Source organism: Vulpes lagopus, chromosome 10, assembly GCF_018345385.1.
Source record: "Vulpes lagopus strain Blue_001 chromosome 10, ASM1834538v1, whole genome shotgun sequence".
Lineage (NCBI taxonomy): Eukaryota > Metazoa > Chordata > Mammalia > Carnivora > Canidae > Vulpes > Vulpes lagopus.
Window position 1 is genome coordinate 31,674,851 of NC_054833.1, and position 19,144 is coordinate 31,693,994.

Genomic DNA, 19,144 nt, shown 5'->3' on the forward strand with positions numbered 1-19,144 from the left:
TATTTTTGCAAGGGTGATATGCGCACGATACAGTGAAAACCTGTCTCCCTCTCGTTCCGTGTTTTCCCCCTGGAGACAGCAGCTTTCACTGGTGCTGTCCTGTGCATCTTCTGTGCATGTAGTCCTGTGTTTCTCCTTCCTCTTCTTTGAAAATGTGTTTGGGAACATGTCATCTATACTGTTGTCCACATTTGCCTCTTTTCTCTTTGCCTTGATACTGTGCCTTAGTCATGACCAGTAGGGCCGCCTTGAGTTTCTCTACCCAAATGTATTGCATTCCGTTCTGTGGAGATTCCGTAATTTGATTATCCAGTTTTCCATTAATGAGCAAGTTAGGTGGTTTTTGCTATTCTGTTGTTATAAAGTTTACTGCTGTGAGTATTTCTGTTTCTTTGTTATTTCCACCTGTGAAAATAAAGTAATTTCCCAGGGCAGCCCGGGTGGCTCAGCCGCCTTCGGCCCAGGGCATGATCCTGGAGACCCGGGATCGAGTCCCACGTCGGGCTCCCTGCATGGAGCCTGCTCCTCCCACTGCCTGTGTCTCTGCCTCTCTGTCTCTCCGTGTCTCTGATGAATAAAAATAAATAAATAAATAAAAAAACAGTAATTTCCTAGAAAGGGAATTGCTGGGCCAAAAGATGAGTATCTGACGTATCAGTGGTTGGTACCAACGTGGTTATTTTCTGAGTAACAGTTGTGTTATTGTCAGTGTTACAGATGCTGTAGTCTTCACTCCTTTCCCAGCAAGTCATTTTATTGCTGCCATGGGCGTCTGCAGTTTAAATGGTGTGTTAAAAATGTTGCATGCTTTTATTTGGTGTAATTGTCAAAGTCTTTTAACTTCTGGTATTTATTTATTTATTTATTTATTTATTTATTTATTTATTTATTTTTAAAAGGCCATGGACAAGCCTGGCTGTTATGTCCCATTTTGGATACCTGAGCAAGGTGTATCTGGCAGTTATTACTGCGGGGAAGGAAAGATGGGTGTAATATGAGAAGGCATGAAGTTGGGCAGGTCCCTGCTGCATGCTTGTCATGTCTCTGAGTTGCGATCCTCCTTAACTGTGAGGTCTGTAACTGTGCCTCTCATTGTGGTTGGCCCAGGAGACTTCTATATCATAGTGTTATCTTTCTGGTTTTCGGTTTACCTTTCATAATTCATTTTGAAATAGCAAAATAAGAAAATCTTGTACTTTGAAACTGTCTGTTTTTAACTTATTACCTGGAAACCTGTGTGGAGAAAAATAGTTATTAGATCAATAATTAGTGAAAACTCACCTTCATTTGGGTTCTGCGTTGGATTATGTAGGTCACAGAGCCTGAGGCGGTGGGAGGGGCCTCGGTGTCACAGGTGTGGAGCTGTCGGATGCAGTGAGCCTGCTCTATGTGATTTCCTGTCTTTACCCCAACTGTAATTAGAATAGTACATAATAGACTGTGGCCCGGCGTGATCACATATCACTGTGCATCAGCCACACACCTGGGTGTACATAAACAGAGCCGAACAACTTGAACATTGGTGGTGTTCTTTATTTCATGCCTTGAGGATTAAATTTTTTGAATACAAGATGGAGACTGAAAGTGAGAGTAGCACGTCAGGAGATGATAGTGTCTTTGGGTTGGATTCTGAAGTTATAACCGAGATGACTGGCAGTGAAGAGGGAGAGAGGGAAGATGACTTCAGGTAATTATGGAATTCACCCTTCTCTCTCTCTCACTTTTGTTCCTCTGTCCACTCTCTCCACCCCTGCACTCATTTCCGATCCTTCCAGTTTTAATCTCTTCTCTGGTGAGACTATCTTTTTTTTTCTCTGGGGAACGTTTTGGAGCTGGAAAGAACAGGTTTCTAGTTGCACGTAGCGCTCTTCATTCCACAACATGCCCTGAGCTTATAAAATGCATTTTAAATGACTTGTTAGAACACCAGGAAGAGAAGGTGTTAGACAGGTTTTGTAGTAGCATTTCAGGAATTTCAAGTAGAGACTCATAATGAATGAAGTACCACTCCTTCCTGTATCTGATTTGTACCCAATAGATTTGATCTGAATTTGAATATAATAGGTTTTTCTTCCTCTTTTTTGGAATGTTTGTATGTATCTGTGCCCAGGTGCATGGATACTTCTGTTGCTTTGTTCATGTGTATGAAACATTTTGACCATAAGTACAAATTAATTATTTCATGGCTTTGATCCCTACTCTTGTCCCTGACCTTGTGTCTTACTCCCCTTCCTCTCTTGGTTTTGCATTTCTAGTTGTAACTTCATAACTTCTTTTAGGGAATGCCTCCTAATTAAGTAGATCTTGAAGTTTGGTGGCACAGGTGAAGAAAAAGGTTTTACGTGCAGCTTGTGAGTGCCATTGGTTTATTCTGTTTTAAATTTTAGAAGGCTTTTTTTTTTTTTCAAACAGGTTAGCAAATTCATTCTTTTGGAGTTATTAAATCATGAAGAAGTTTGTTCTCTATATTATCACTGCCACCCACGTGAGCAATTAAACATCTTTTATAATTTTACCTGTGAGTGCTTGGGTAGGTGAACATACCATTATTTATATCAGATCTTGTCTTTATGTTTAATGTTCAAAAAGAGTCTCTCTCAAGGTAAAGAATTTCTTTATCCACAGATTTGATTTTTAATATATAGGATATGGGAGCCTGGGTGGCTCAGTTTGTTGACTGTCCAGTTCTTGGTTTTGGATCAGCTCATTATCTCGGGGTTCTGAGACTGAGCCCCACGTTGGGTTGTGTGCACAGGGCAGAGTCAGCTTGAGATTCTCTCAGCCTCCCTCTGCCCCTCCTCCTGCTGCCTCACACACTCTCTCTCATAAATAAAATCTTAAAAAAAACTAAAGGATAAATGGCAGAAAGGATTAAATATAAGGAAGTCTTGATAGCTCACATTAAATTTCCCACTCAGTGTTTAAAATGAATAAGTATGTTTTAAATTTTGTAGAAAAATTTAATGTTCAAAGTATGAAAATGGACTATTAGCATATTAAGTTCTTTTTTTGTATCAACTTTCTCATTCTTCCCATGATTTTATGTGGCCTTTCCTATGTGAGTAAGCTACTTCTCTACCAAAATATGCTTTTTTTATGTTCCATAAATTCTTTATAATATGGTCAGTGTCTCATGGACAGTTAGAAAAAAATAAAGCATGTATTTTGTCGGTATTAAAACTGTTTAACTTGGTATTAAAATTATAAAAGTTATTTTGGGGTATTAGTCAAAGGAAGAAATAATCCAGACTTTGTTGTTGTAATAGATTTGGTACTGTCATCCTTGATTTACTTGTTAGGCAACAGGAGCCTGTCTGGGTTTTTCTTCTGACTATTAAATTTGAAAGCAAATCTTTCTTTTTTCTTCAAGACTATGTGATAGCATTTTCATCCTGAGAAACTGAACTCTAGTGTTTGCATTGTTTTAGGAAACCATGACACACCACAGGGCATTGATCCTTTTTATAATATTTCATATCTGAATATGCTCTCCCAGACCAAATATGCCTTTGAGATTTGATCTTTCTTTGTCCGTGCAACAAAGAGATCTGGGTAAGGCCATATTTCATGTAGTGTTTCTCACCTATTCAGCAGTAAGACATGAGGAAATGTGGCAGCAGAGTGCTTTTATGACATTCGCAGCGGCGTTCCAGCTAAAATGCCTAACAGAAAAATGTGTGTGTGGGTGTCGAAGGTGAAGGGTTGTGGTAGGAGAGTTGCAGCTGTAACCTTGGGAGAACTAAATAGTAGACTCAGTGTTACACATGAGAAGTGTTTTAATAAAAGCAATTTAGTAATTAAGAAAATATACGGAAAACTCTTCACGAGTTTCTTTAAAATCTCTGCTAAAACACATTAAATTAAACTGTGTTACTGTTTACATTCTAGTTAATTTTCATTTACACACAATAGCATTGTGTCATTTGAGACACCGTGACTGAGAAAATCATACCCTACCTACAATGTAGGTTTGTGGTGCTTCTAGCTATCATCTGCCTCAGGAAGAAGTACTCACAGAGGGGCATTCATATTTATCCATTAGCTTTTGGAATAACATTTATTTTTATTGGCTGGAGGAAAGGATACTTTTTCTTACATTCTAGCACTGTGGGAAGTTACTCAATCTCCTTCATTGCAGTAGTTCAAACTTGTCTACCACTGACTCACAAATCTCTCATTTTCTGAGTTCTCATTTGTAGAGTAAAGCTATTACCTACCCATTATCACTGTTAAAATAGTTCCTAGACTAGAACATTTAGAGATTGCCATAGTCCTTAGAGTAGAAGAGTCCTTAAGAATCATTAGAAGTGCCCTTCCATCAGGAGGAATATGGTACAGAAGAGGAAAAGGAGAGGTGCTTTAAATATTTTAAGAAAGAAAAATTTAATTTTGGAGTTGTTATATGCAGCGTATTAAGCCAAATATGTTATGTGCAGTTTGTCACTTATCTGTCAATCCTATAAAGTTGGTAGTATTTTTCCCATTTTCCAGATGAGGAAATTGTCACTCAGAAAGGCACACATAGACCACGATGTAAGTATATGGTAAAGCAAAATTTTGAACCGAGATGTAAATGAATTTGAAAGTGAAAGAATAGTGAAATATGTAACTGTTAAATCTTAGTTCTGAAATTCCTTTCTTAGGAAGGGATTTTGAGTAATGGTGATATATATACAACAAACATAAAAGTGAACTAGCGCATACAATAATGTGATCTTTTAGACACCTAACAGTTATTACTAACTTGCAATCATGAAAGGTATTGGTTCTTTGGCATTTAAGGTTAGAAATGTTTATTATATAATCCAGTTAATCTTTTCTAATATTATATTATTGACAGATACATAGCCTGGCAAATATGACATATTGTTTGAAACACAGATGATACAGTGCATAGTTGAACCACATCTTTAGAACTGTGCACGTTTAATTAATTAACTAATTAATTATTTTAGAGCATGAGCAGAGAATGGGGCAGAAGGAGAGAGAGAGAGAATCTCAAGCAGAGTCTGCAATGAGTGCAGAGCCCGAAGTCGTATTCCTTCCCATGACCCCAGAAATCATGACCTGAGTCAAAACTAAGAGCCTGTTGCTCAACCGGCTGAGCCACCCAGGTGCCCCATAGAACCATGTGCTTTTAAAATCAATCTATAGATGCCTTTACTTATATCTCCATCATAATAACATGATCTTAAGTGAGAAGAAAACTTCTAACTTTAATTAAACTAGATAACTTAGTGAGCATATATTAATTTTTTACGTCTTTATTGTTTTATAGCAACATAAGCTTAATAATAGTTCATATACTTGATTGGTTGGTTGGTTGTTTTATTAATTTTCTGCCTTATTTGAAATGATACTGTGAGAAGATACTGCAGCAGCCTAAATAAGTAACCAATGGCTTGGAATATGGGATTATATTTCTTCTAGGTTCTTGCTTTTCTTGTAGATCTTATAATGCTTTATTTTGATTGGCTGAACTACTGTGGAAGCCTGTAAGGCTGTTTCATGACTCCCTGCTTTTAATAACATGACTGTTCTTTTGTTGTCTTCGGAAATTATTGATTTTGGGATTCCTCAGTGAGGTTTTTTTTTTTTTTTTTTTTTTTTAATTGTTAAAGTAGGCTTCATGCCCTGTGTGGAGCCCAAGAGAGAGCTTGAACTCACAACCCTGAGATCAAGACCTGAGCTGAGATCAAGAGTTGAATGCTTAACTGAGCCACCCAAGCACCCCTCCACCATCTCAGTCAGTTTTTATGAGCCTGGAAAGGTAGACAGGTAGCATTAACAATTAACCAATGACATATATACCAGTATCACAACCCAAGTCTGTTTTATAGTCTGTGACTTTTTATAGGCACCTCAGCCTTAATAATCTGTTATGTATAATACCAAAAAAGATGTGTATGGTGCAAACAAAGATGATATTCTGTAACATTGGATTTACTATCTAGAATACAGGTTAGGTCTTAAAATATTCTTTCAGCATAAAATATAATTTTCACTGAACACACTTTTATCGGTGTCACAAAGATAATAAATTTAATTGGGATCAGCAAAGTCTGATGTGAACATCACTTAATCTCAGAAAATTTTATGCAGTATTGAAGTCTAGCCTTTAGGCTGTCTTTATAATCTGTGAAATAAATCTGTCTTACCCATGAGGCATGCTGGTACAAGGCTTTCTTGGTATTTCAGTAATTAAACTCTTTGGGATGGAATCCAAGGTGAATGTTTCTTATATCTATCTGTGAGTTTTTTGATGTTCATGAAGGGCCTTAGAGAACAGTATAATACTATATGAAAGTTCCTGACTATTAGGTTGTTTATTTAAACATTTGAAAACCAATTTTTCCATAACCTTTGTATTTAACTTAAATTTAAATTAAACTCCCTTAAACAGTCATTTCCATGTTCACACGTAGTAAATGAAAATTCCTGAAACCTATAAAGCTCTGTTTATAAATGTAAGATAGTCCCTTTAAAAAGAAAATCAAGTGACAGCCTAGCAAGATTAAAATCAGAACAAGCAAAACCATTCTAGATATTTAATTTTAGAACATCTGATATACTTTTATATACTGTTAATGATTAGCTTCCCTTTCCATGCTTTTGTTGAGATATGTATTTTATTATTTGAAAATCAAAGAATTTCTTCCACTCAGATGTGAAGTTCTCTTTTCTTTTCTCCTTCCTCTTCTCTTAAGATGAGATCTTCAGAATACTTTTCCTTCTCCTTTTTCCTCAGTCCTCTTTGGATACTCGTAAATTTGCCATGCTCCTACCCCACCAGAAAGCCTCAGTTTTTGCTAAGATGTTTTAATTTTTTCTATCATTCATTCGGATTTAATGATGTATCATTGCTTAGTCCTTACTGTTGTTTCCTTTTTATCATCTTCCATCTTAACGTGTCTCTTCTGGTTCATTTGTTTCCTGGTAGATATTTTCTTGAGTACTTTGTTGACATAAGTTCTGTGAGCAATATAATCTGATTTCTCACATATGCTCATGCCATCTTTTCCCTTTTTCTTTCATAGGCAACTTCTACTTTCTGTCTGAATGCTTATAGCATTTTCTTTTTATCCTTAGTTTACATGTATTTTATCATCAGTTCTTCAGCTTGGAGCTCAGTGACTTTCAATCCCTAGATTCAGGTCTTCATGTTAGGACAGATTTTTTTTTATCGTTACCTATTATTTATTTAATTGTTGCCTCTCTTCTGTCTGCAGTAATTGTCTCCTTGTGGAACCTATTTATTGCATATCAGGTCTCCTTAATCTGTCCTTTTCTCATGATATATTTCTCTTTACATTTTTATTTTCTGATTTAATGTATTTCTTATACTTGTTCTTTAGGCCACTAGTAAACTATTATTCTTTAGTCTTCCAAATTCAATCTAAGTAGGGAAATAATTTTTAAGTGTTCTTTTTCATATTTAGATATGGCATATACACTGGTACATGTAAATAATACATTTCTGTTACTGTGTTCTTCAGCTTTGTGACTTCATTCAGTGTACATGTGCTATTTGTTCTGACTGAACAGAATTTGTGCTTTGAACTATTAAGCTAGAGATCTGTCCTTCTTTGCCTCCTTCCCTTAACTGTTCTCATTAGTAGTCCCATGATGCATATAGCTTCTTGTAGGTGCAAACACCCACATTAGGAGCCCTAGTCCTTCTAATTGATGGTTAAATTTCTTTACAGAGTAATTTTCCAGTTTTTATTAATTCCTTGGGGGCAAATACCTCTTTTGTTGTGGAGAGAAGTGGGATCATAGCTTCCTTCAGCCTCTGTTTTTCTCCTCTGGCTTACCAGTCAGTATGATCCCACTTGCTTATTGTCCTCCAGGAGTTTTTTTTTTTTAATTTTTATTTATTTATGATAGTCACACAGAGAGAGGGAGAGGCAGAGACACAGGCAGAGGGCGAAGCAGGCTCCATGCACCGGGAGCCCAACGTGGGATTCGATCCTGGGTCTCCAGGATTGCGCCCTGGGCCAAAGGCAGACGCCAAACCGCTGCGCCACCCAGGGATCCCTGTCCTCCAGGAGTTTATCGAGATCTCTGGCCTGTTGATTCCACCCATATCATTTTTTGAAGGATTTATTTCCTTTTACTTAGTTTTCAGAGATTTTTCAGAGACTTAGAGATCTCTTAACGTATATGCAGTCTTGGATTGGAAGTCTACTAGTACTTTGTCCCAGGGCTTTTGAGAGGAAACTTCTGAAGAGAGCACTCAGTGAGACAGAATCTTGGTGTCTGTAACCCAGTCTCATGTGTCTCTGGAGATGTAAATGGCTTGTTTCAGTGTCTTCTTCAGGATGTCAAGTGGAAACTTCTGGGAGCAAACAGTCACTCCAAATCTGGAGTGACTGGGATGTGTTAATGGTGCTTCAATTTTCCTATCTGCAAAGTAGCACTAATAATAGTGTATCAGATAGTAACTACTTAGAAGATGTAATAGACAAAAAGGTGCCAATTTTAAGAACAACAAAAATAAAATACCCAGAAATAAGCTTAATAAGGAACTAAGACATATTTGAAGAAAATAGCAAGCATTAGTGAAGGACATAAAAGAAATTTGGAAGAAATGAAAAGATACACCTTGTTCATATCTGGGAATATTTAACATCATCCAGATGTCAGTTTATTATAAATTCATGTGATAATAAGAATGCTTTTTAAAAACCTAGACAATTAAATAACTTTGCTAAGGAACTTTGGGAAGATGAAAAGAAGCAAGGACTAATGAACCAGATATTATACTATGAAGTCTAAGTAATTAAAACCTTGTAGTGCTAATGCCTGAATAGAAGGCATAATGGGATAGAATGGAAAGTCTAAAATATACTCAAAAACACGGAAGATCCAGGTATGATGAAGATGGCTTCTCAAATACCAATAGGGATAATGTGTGCTATTCAGTAAGTATTTTGGGGAAAACTCAATATGTATCAGTGGAAAATAGAAAAAATTGAAGGCCTACCTCATAGCAAGGATAAATTCCAAAATGATCAAAGATATAAGTGTATTAAATGAAATCATAAAAATTTTAAAAGAACACATGGGAAAATTAAAAAAAAAATTGGGGGTTGAGAAGACTTTTAGAACTGTAATTTAAAACACAAAACCCATAGGGGAAAGAATTATGAAATTCAGCTACATAAAATATAAAGCATCTGCATTATAAAAATAAGCAAGGACAAATGACAACATGGGAAAATACTTGGAACCCATATTACAGATGAGGGACTAATTTCTTTAATACATAAAGAACTAAAAATAGATAAGAAAAGACTAACGCGGGACACCAGGGTGGCTCAGCAGTTGAGTGTCTGCCTTGTGCTCAGGGTGTGATCCCAGGATCTGGGATCGAGTTCCATATCGGGCTCCCTGCAGGGGTCCTACTTCTCCCTCTGCCTGTGTCTCTGCCTCTCTCTGTCTCTCATGAATAAATAAGCAAAATCTTAAAAAAAAAAAAAAAAAGAAAAGATATGCCTGAATGTAAGCAGTCCCTTAGGTAACACTTCTCAGGCAGTGTGTCACTTGAATTTCTCTGTGAAGTTTAACACAAGTATAATTTTTCATTAGCCACAAAGAAGATTCATACAAAGATAAAGTATGTGTCAGAGAGTTAAATACTTTTTAAATGAAGGAGATGGTAAGGCTGGTTCCCACAATATGTGGAAAGTGATTTTTTTCCTCCTTTTGCTTGAAAATATGCAGGTACAAATATGACATTTTACAGAAAGCTCTTGTAAATAAAGCATTAGATTCTTTAGGTTTTATTGGTTAGTAAAACACTGTCTGTTCTGTTATATATGAAACTATAATTAATCACGTTAAGGGTAAAATTTGTCCATAATTTAAAAAGCATGGAACAAAAGGATCAATTAAATAAATAGATATTAAGTTTTTATGGAGTTGATTCAGTGTTATATGACACAAAATGTATATAATTTCTAAATATTTTACAATGTGTACTATTTAACCAATAAACTTTTTATTTATATAACTTGGATATAATAAAATCCACAAATCATGAATGTATAGCTTGAAGAGTTTATATAAATGTTTATATCCATGTAAACACAACCCAATCAAGATATAAATTACTTTAGCATGCCCCAAAACACTTGCCCCTCCTAGTCAATACATGTCCCAAAGGTAACCCTTATTCTGGCTTCTGTCACAGTAGATTTGTTTTGCCTGCCCTTGGATTATATGTAAGGCAAATTAAAAATATGTACTCTTCCCCTCCAGCTTTATAGAGCTATAATTGTCATGTAATATTGTTTAAAATATTCAACATGAAGATTTGATACACTTATTTATTGAGATTAGCATATACTTTGGTCTGGCTTCTGTTTTCTCAACATTTATGATAATTTCTTGCAAATTGCAGCAATAATTCTTTTTCACTTCTGTGTAGCTTTATATGGAAAATAGTACAAATTACATACCTATTGTATTTCTCTTTTTCTCCCTTTATTAAATATATGATATCAGTATATATAAATTATTTGATATTTGCATTTGACCTTACTTTGCTGAATTATTTTATTCTAATTACTGAACACATTGTGTCATCTTCAAATGATGAGAATCCTTTTTCCCTTTTAAATTTTATATTAATTAGTTAATTATTTTTAAGTAGCTCTGCCATGGAGCCCAAAGCAAGGCTTAAACTCCCAACCCTAAGATCAAGAATCGAGCTGACACTAAGTCAGATGCTTAACGACTTGAGCCACTGAAGAGCCCTTCCCTTCTAATTTTTATACCTTTTGTTTCTTTTTCTTGTTAAAAAAAAAAACAAAAACTTAAGACATCAAGTAAAATGTTGTATAGAAGATATTCTTACCTTGTTCACGACCTTTTTGACCTTGCTTGTCATTAGGAAAGCATCAGTATTACACCATTAACTTTGAAGTTGTCTCCGTGTGTTTTTATAACCTTCATGTAACTATCTGTATTTAGAAAAATTGTGAATATGTATTGTACCTATTAAAATGAGATAATTTTTTTATTCCTTTAATTATATGGTCAGTTATAGCAAATGACTTTAGAATGTGAAAACAGTTTGGATTTTGGGCTAAAACTTACGTAGACACTGTGTGTATATCCTTTTTGTAAATCAATGGGTTTGATTTGTTACTTCTTTGTTTAGAAGTTGTGTAACTATGTTAATGATTTTGATATACAATTTTCTTTTCTGTTAATGTCTTTAATGGCTTTGTTATGAAGACTGTCCTGGCCTCATGGAACAGGTTGAAGAGGGGTCTTCCTTTTATTTCTATACTCTGGAGGGTTATAATGTTGCTATTATTTATTCCTTGAATGTTTGAAAGAATTGCCCACTGAATCCATAGGGACTTGAAGTTTTCATACAGCCTCAGCTTCTTTAATAGCAAAGGACTATTGAAAAGTATTTGGTTTCTTTTTTCAGTTTTGGTAAGTTGTATTCTTCAGGGAATTTGTCCATTTTAATGAAATTCACAAATGTATTGGAATAAAGTTGTTTGTAATGTCCTCAGAATCTTTTTGTCTGTAGACTTTCTAGTTATAACTCTCTTTTCATTGTTTATATTTTGTGTTCTGTTTTTTTTCTTGATGAACCTTGCTAGGTATTGTCCATTTTATTAATCTTTCAGAGTTGGTGTTTTATTTCACTTGTATTTTATTTAACAATTTTTTTCTTCTTTCTACTTTCCTAGAATAATTTGCCATTCTTTTTCTAGATTTTTGTAATGGAGGCTTAGAACATTTGTTTTTGACTTATCTTATTTCCAGTAACTGGCATTTAGAGGTCTGAAGTTTGCTCTGTTTTAGTTGTATCCCACAGATTTTAATATGTTATATTTTTCTTATCATTCAGATAAAAATATTTTCTCATTTTCATTGTGATTTCATGTATTTGATTCATGAATTCAGAATTGTGTTTTGTAATTTCCATACATTTGGGAGATAATTGACTTTTAGTATAATTCGGTACTGGTCACAAAACACTTCATTTATGGTTTAAATTCTTTATGTTTGCTGAGACCTGCTTCATTGTCTAGATTAAAGTCTCTTGGTAAATATTTAATACGCTGTTGAAAAGAATATATATTCTGCAGTTGTTAGGTTTAATGTTGTAGGTCAGGTTGAAAGGTGGGTTCAGATCTCCTATATACTTATTTTTTATCTGCTTATTCTATGAGTCACTGAGAAATATTTGTTAAAATCTGAAACTGTAACTGTGGATTTATTTATTTTCTTTTTAGTTCTTTTAAGTTTTGCTTTATGTATTGAGAAGCTAAGTTATTTATTGCATATAGATTTTGTTATATCATGCTTAACACTTTATCATGAAATATTCCTCTTTAACTCTTTTAATTAGAATTTTTAGTCCAGATGCATTGTCAATGAGCAGTAATGTTTTGAAAGGAATCTCAATAGTAGGTCTCAATAATGGGTTTAAAATATTTGGTAAACCATGTTGTAAAGAGGTGTGCTGTCCTCCAGGTTTTGTTGTTCCATTTATAGAGCACAGGCAGATTAGATTTAGTATAATTCTTAAGGGTTTTAGCATTTTCAGAATGGTAAATAAACATTGGCTTCAACTTAAAGTCACCAGCTGCATTAGCTCCTAATAAGAGCCAGCCTGTCCTTTGAAGCTTTGAAGCCAGGGATTGACATCTCTTCTCTAGCTGCAAAAGTCCTAGATGGCATCTTCTTCCAATTTAAGGCTGTGTTGTCTACATTGAAAATCTGTTTTTAGGGTAGCCACTTTCATTAATTATCCTAGCTACATCTGCTGGATAACTTCCTATAGCTTCTGCATCAGCACTTACTGCTTCACCTTGCACTGTTATGGAGATGGCTTCTTTTCTTAAACTTAATGAATTAGCTTCTGCTAGTTTTAAAGTCTTCTGTAGCTTCTTCATTTCTATCAGACTTCACAGAGTTGAAGAGAGTTAGGACTTTGCTCTACATTAGGCTTTGGCTTTAAGGGAATGTTGTGGCTGTCTTGATCTTCTGTCCAGACCACTAAAATTTTCTCCATATGTGAGTGATAAGGCTCTTTTGCTTTTTTATCTTCCATGTGTTCACTTTAGTAGGAAATGCAAGAATTTTTCCTTTGCATTCACAACTTGGGTGTTTGGCATAAGAGGCCTAGCTTTTGACTTATCTTGGCTTTTGACACATCTTCCTCACTAACTTTTTTTTTTTTTTAAAGATTTTATTTATTTATTCATGAGAGACAGAGAGAGAGAGAGAGAGAGAGAGATATAGAGGGAAGAGACACAGGCAGAGGGAGAAGCAGGCTTCATGCAGGGAGCCTGATGTGGGACTCGATCTCAGGACTCCAGGATCACGCCCTGGGCCAAAGGCAGGCACTAAACCACTGAGCCACCCAGGGATCCCCACTTCCTCACTAACTTAATAAATTCTATCTTTTGATACAAAATGGTAGACATTTGGGGGGAAAAAGAGGTGTTTGGGTGGCTCAGTTGGTTAAGTGACTCTTAATTTTGGCTCAGGACATGGTCCTCAGGGTTGTGAGATCGAGTCCCACATTGGGATTTGCATTGAGTGTGGAGCCTGCTTAAGAATCTCTCTCTCTGGGATGTCTGGGTGGTTCAGCAGTTGAGCCTCTGTCTTTGGCTCAGGGCCTGATCCCATTCCTGGGATCAAGTCCCATATCGGACTCCCTACAGGGAGCCTGCTTCTCCCTCTGCGTGTCTCTTCCTCTGTCTCTCTCATGAATAAATAAATAAAATCTTTAAAAAAAAAAAAAAGAGAAGAATCTCTCTCTCCTTTTCTTTCTGCCCCTATCTCCTTCTCTTAAAAAAAAAATTAAAAAATAAAGTAAGAGGCATTTGACTCTTCACTTGGACACTTAAGAGACTGCTTTAGAGTTATTAATTGGCCCAATTTCAGTATTGTTTTGTCTCAGAATAGGGAGGTATGAGGAAAGGGAGAGAGACGGGAATGACTGGAGGAGGAGTCAGAACACGATGGCCAGTTGTTGGAAGGATCAGAAAAATGCATTTATTAAATTTGGCATCTTATGTAGGCACTGTTTGTGGCACCTCAAAACAATTATGATGATAAAATCAGAGATAACAGATCACAGATCACCATAACAAATATAATAGCAATGAAAAAGTTTGAAATACTGGGAATTACTAAAATGTAACAGAGACATGAAGTGAGTAAATGGTGTTGGAAAAATGGTGCTGATAGACTTCCTCGACACAGGGTTGCCATTTGCTAAAATATGCAGTATCTCTGAAGTGTAGTAAAATGAAGAGCAATGCAATGAAGTATGCCTGTAGTAATTTTCCATGTCTTCCACTCCCCAGCCCCTGGTGACCACCAAATACACTTTTGGTCCCCTGTGACTTTGACTCTTTTGGACATTTTGTATATATGCAGTAATATAATATATGGTCTTTTGCATCTAAGTTGTTTGTACATTTTGTTTGTCATTCTTCAAGTGATAAGCATTTTGGTTGTTTTTACTTTTTGGCTATTATAAATACTGGTATGAATATTCATGTATGAATTTATGTTGAACATGTTTTTATTTCTCTTGGTTAAATATCTAGGAATGGAGTTGCTGTATTATATGGTATTTGTACGTTTAGTATTTTGATTATAAGATACTATAATATTTTGTCAATCTGTTTTCTTCAGTGACTGCACCATTTAAATTCCTTCCATGCTTGCCAACCAGTCTAGTCACTTTAATAATTATTAATAATATACTTGAATTTTACTACCTTCATACTTATTTTTTAATTTGCCTTTATTCTTTGTACCTTTATTCTTCATTTCTCTGATTTCTCTTGGGTTAATCAAGTATGTTTTCTTTTATTTTTTTTTATTTTTTATTTTTTTTATGTTTTCTTTTAAAAGATCTCTTCAAAAAAAATAAAAGATCTCTTCATCTTTTTACTTACACATTTATTTACTATTGTTCTGGTAGTTACTGTAAAGGTTGCAACATACTTCTGACTTACTGTATTCTTTTCTAAAATAGTGTGTATTTCATTTCCCAGCAAATAGAAAACTTCTATAATAATTGACTGCCTATGTCTCTTATCCTTTGTGCTTTTTATGTCTATTATAAATCTTACAGAATATTATTTTTGCTTTTACATAAGTTTTTAATGGTATTTATTTATTTTAGAGAGAGAAAGTGGGTGTGCCTGAGCAGGGGTAGAGATGTTGGGTTAGAGGAAGAAGCAGACTCCCCTGCTAAGCAAGGAGACTGATGCAGGGCTTGATCCCAGGACCCCAGGATTATGACCTGAGCCAAAGGCGGATGCTTAACTGACTGAGCCACCCAGGCACCCCTTTTTGTCAGTTTTTAAAACATTATTTACTTATGTTTTGTCACCTTTTCCTTCACTGTGCTCTTCATGAATTTCTGTAGTTTTGGGATCAGCTTCCTTCATTCAGAAGAATTCTATTTCTTTCATGAAGGGTCTCTTGGTGGTAAATTTTTTAGCTTTTGTCTGAAAATAACTTATTTTCCCTACTTTAAAAACATTTAATTACATAGGCTCCATGCCCAGTTTGTGGAGCCCAGTGTGGGGCCTGAATTCATGACCCTGATCAGGATCAAGACCTGACTTGATATCAAGAGTTAGGCAGTTAACCAACTGAGCTACCCAGGTGCCCCATTTTCCTTACTTTTTAAATGGGTGACTTTTATTTTATTTTATTTAAAGATTTTATTTATTTATTCATGAGAGACACAGAGAGAGAGAGAAAGAGAGAAGCAGGCTCCATTGCAGGGAGCTCGACGTGAGACTTGATCCCAGGTCTCTAAGATTACGCCCTGGGCTGAAGGTGGCACTAAACCATTGAGCCACCCGAGCTGCCCAATGGATGACTTTTAATGGATGATTTTAGATGATTCTAGGTTGGCATTATATTTTCCTGAAGGTTTGCTCCATTATCTTTTCCATTTCCATCGAAATGTCCTCCCACATTGTTACTGTTGCATCTTTGAAGTCAACTCTTCTTTTATTCTCTGGCTTCTTTTAAGAATTTCAATTACTGCTTTTTTTTTCTTTAAAGTAAATTTTATTTTAGTAAATTTTGAGTAAAATATGTCTAATTTTTTTCCCTGCTTGATGTATGTGTGACTTCTTGAATCTTTATTTTGATGACTTCTATAAGTTTTGAAAACTTTTCAGCCACTATTTTTCAAATATTGCTGTTGTCTTGTTTTCTCTTTCATCATCTCCCTCATCTCTGATTTGCCAATTTAGACATATTTGAGTTAACCAAGTCTTGTTTATGTATTTCTCTTTTTTCTTTGTGTGCTTCAATGCATTTTGTACTGAACTGTCTTCTAGTTCACTAATTCTCTCTTTAGCCGTGTCAGTTCTTTTTTAAAACTCATCCAGTGAGTTCTTAATTTCAGATGCTGCATTTTTCAGTTTTAGGATGAGTATTTGATTGTTTTTTAGTTTCCAGTTGTCTCTTAAAATTCTTCATTTGTCATCTAGTTCTAAAAAATTTTATTGAACATATTAATCATACATGTTTTTAGAATTTGATTAAAAGCTTGATAAAACTTGGTGAGAATTTAACTGATTTCTTCTTACTAGCTTGTCTCTCTTCTTTCCTGCTTTACCCTGAGCAGTAATTGCTTGTGATCCAGCTCATCTTGGCGATTCCTGTCTGTCTTTACGGTTTAGACTTGTTGGTTGCCTCAGTCTTCTGGTGGATTTAAGAAAAGTTATTATTTCTAAGACTATCTTTCTTTTTATCTTATTTGTATGGGAGCAATGCTTTTTACGGCTTTCACTACATCATAAACAGAAGTCAGAACTTCATCATAACCGTTTTAAAGTCCCTTTCTGATAATTTTAATGTCTGAATCAAATGTGAGTCTCTGTTTTATGTTTTCCCCCAATTTTTACTCATTTCCTGCTCTTTAAAATTTATTTTTAATTTTTTAAAAGCATCCCTTATAATGATTACTGGATACTAGTTTGGATAAAATATTTGCAGGGGGTCTGTAGAATGTTATTTTCCCTAAAGAGAGTTTATTTTTTTCCTGGCAGTTCTAATGCTATAAAGTCTTCATTTTAGATTTCTTAGAGTTCATCTATTGCTCATTTGTCCATAGGTCTAAGGGATGGCTTTTCTGGAGTCTCAAGGGCCTAGGGTTTCCTTTCTTTTTCAGTGGTCTTCCATCTTGACAGTGCTTACTTGTTAACCTCCATCTCTACAGTGTGATTGGGCTGTGAGATAATCCTGTTTGCTCTTTAGTTGCCTATCAACTGTTTTTGGATAGGTTTCTCAGCATCTTGTCCTACTTACTTGTAGGCTTAGGAATAAGTTAATGGTTTCAGGGGGAATTTCCGTGTAGATTTATGGGTTCTTCTTGTGCATGTCTTTTTAGGGGTTATTTTCCCTCTTAAGCCCCATCTGCTTTGGCAACTTCATCTTCCAACCTCTACCAGCTTAGTCCAGTAAGACCACAATATTATGCTTGGGCTTTGTTTCTCATTTTTGATTTAGGAAATCTCTTATATGAAAGTAATAATTAAATGTGGAATTTGTTTCATGGGCTCTCAAAGAATGTAGCCCCAAACTTTGATTGCTTTCCTGTGCCTTTAGACAAGTTGTTTCATATGTTTTGTTTAGCATTCATAGTTGTTCTTAAGTGTGCTAGTTCAAGACCCTATGCTACAAAAATTGGACCTGGAAGTACCATATCCTGGAATTTTACTAATTCTGGAATTTCACTAATGCTTAGCACAGTTCCATTAATATTGGTGGTTGTTGCAAATCTTTTCCAGGTTCCTACTGTGTTAGATAAAACCAGTCCTTATATAATAATTACCACATACCGTGAAGGTTAGGTAGTTATTAACTTTACATTTATCTTTTGGAATAAAAGTAGATGTTGAATATATCAGGAAAGATCTCTGAAAGTCAGAGTACAAATGGGGAATCAATACTAACCACTGAAGCTCTTAATTGAATTTCAAATCGGACATAATTTTCTATTTTTTGAATTACAGTCATTGGAAGGTTTTCATAGAATTGGGAGTTCTTACATAGTCTCTTATGTTTTTACCTCTAGGAAGATGAAGTCCTCGGTACATTCTGAAGAGGATGATTTTGTTCCAGAACTACATAGAAATGTTCACCCTCGAGAGCGGCCTGATTGGGAAGAAACACTTAGCACAATGGTAAATCAGTTTTATGCATATGTATATGTGTGTATTTTACTTACATAAGGAAAAGGAACTGAAGGAACTGATGAATCCTTAGAAAACATTTTTTTGGTGTGTTGCTTTGTTAATTTATTCAGGAAGTATCTATTGAGCAAATAATCTTTTCCAAGCAATGTTTTAAACTCTGTGGGCAGAGCCCTGAACAAAACACACCAATTTCCTTCCTTTGTGGAGCTTATATTTTGAAGGGGTAGGAGGAGAAGTAAATAAATAAATATGTCAAGTGATGGTAAATGCTGCAATAGAAAATTAACACAGAGTAGTGGGATTACAGAGTGGTAGGGTGGGGTGGGAAAGGATGGTTGCCAGCTCTATAGTAGAATGGCCATAGAAGACCTCTGGGAGAAGGTAAAATTTGAGCAGAAGGATGTAAGGGAGTGATAGTATGCTTATTTGGAAACATCATCTTAGGCATTGGAATAACAAGTTAAAGGCTGTGACGTAGGATTAAAAAGTAAGTTGGAAGAAATACAAATAGGACATGTGGCTGAAATTGAACCAGCCAGGGGAAAAGTAGGAGGAGATGAGGTCAGAGAAGTGGTTAGGGTGGATGGAGTACAAATCATGTAGTTTCTTGTGGTCCATTATAAATACTGGTTTCTTATGCTGAGTGAGATGGGAAACCATTGGAGGATTTTTGTCTGAGAAGTGACCAAGATCTGTCTTAAAATTTTAAAGGAAGTCCCTGGTTTCTGTGAATAAACTAAAGGGAGAGGTAAAAGAAGAAATAAGGAGACCAATTAGAAGGTTATTATAATAGATGAAAAGTAATGGTAGATTGAACTGGAATGGTAGATATGGTGAAAAGTGGTTAGAGTCTAGAGAGAGTTTTACAGATAAAGTCTACTGTTTTTGCTGATGAGTGGGGTATAGAGTGAGCCAATAAATGTCAA

The 19,144-nt window shown here is 35.3% G+C and overlaps 1 protein-coding gene across 6 annotated transcripts in view; it reads left to right on the forward strand.

Moving 5' to 3' along the window:
* ARHGAP32 (Rho GTPase activating protein 32) overlaps positions 1-19,144 on the forward strand; it is a 288,412-nt gene that overhangs the window by 95,061 nt on the left and 174,207 nt on the right. For 2 of the 6 annotated variants that reach the window (XM_041770213.1, XM_041770212.1), the window contains one exon: positions 18,098-18,206. In XM_041770213.1, the coding sequence (XP_041626147.1) occupies positions 18,102-18,206 (105 nt within the window). In that variant the 5' untranslated portion in view covers positions 18,098-18,101. Of the gene's footprint in view, positions 1-1,320; positions 1,688-18,097; positions 18,207-19,144 lie in introns of those variants that run through there. The other 4 variants (XM_041770214.1, XM_041770215.1, XM_041770210.1 and 1 more) reach the window with 3 other exon arrangements.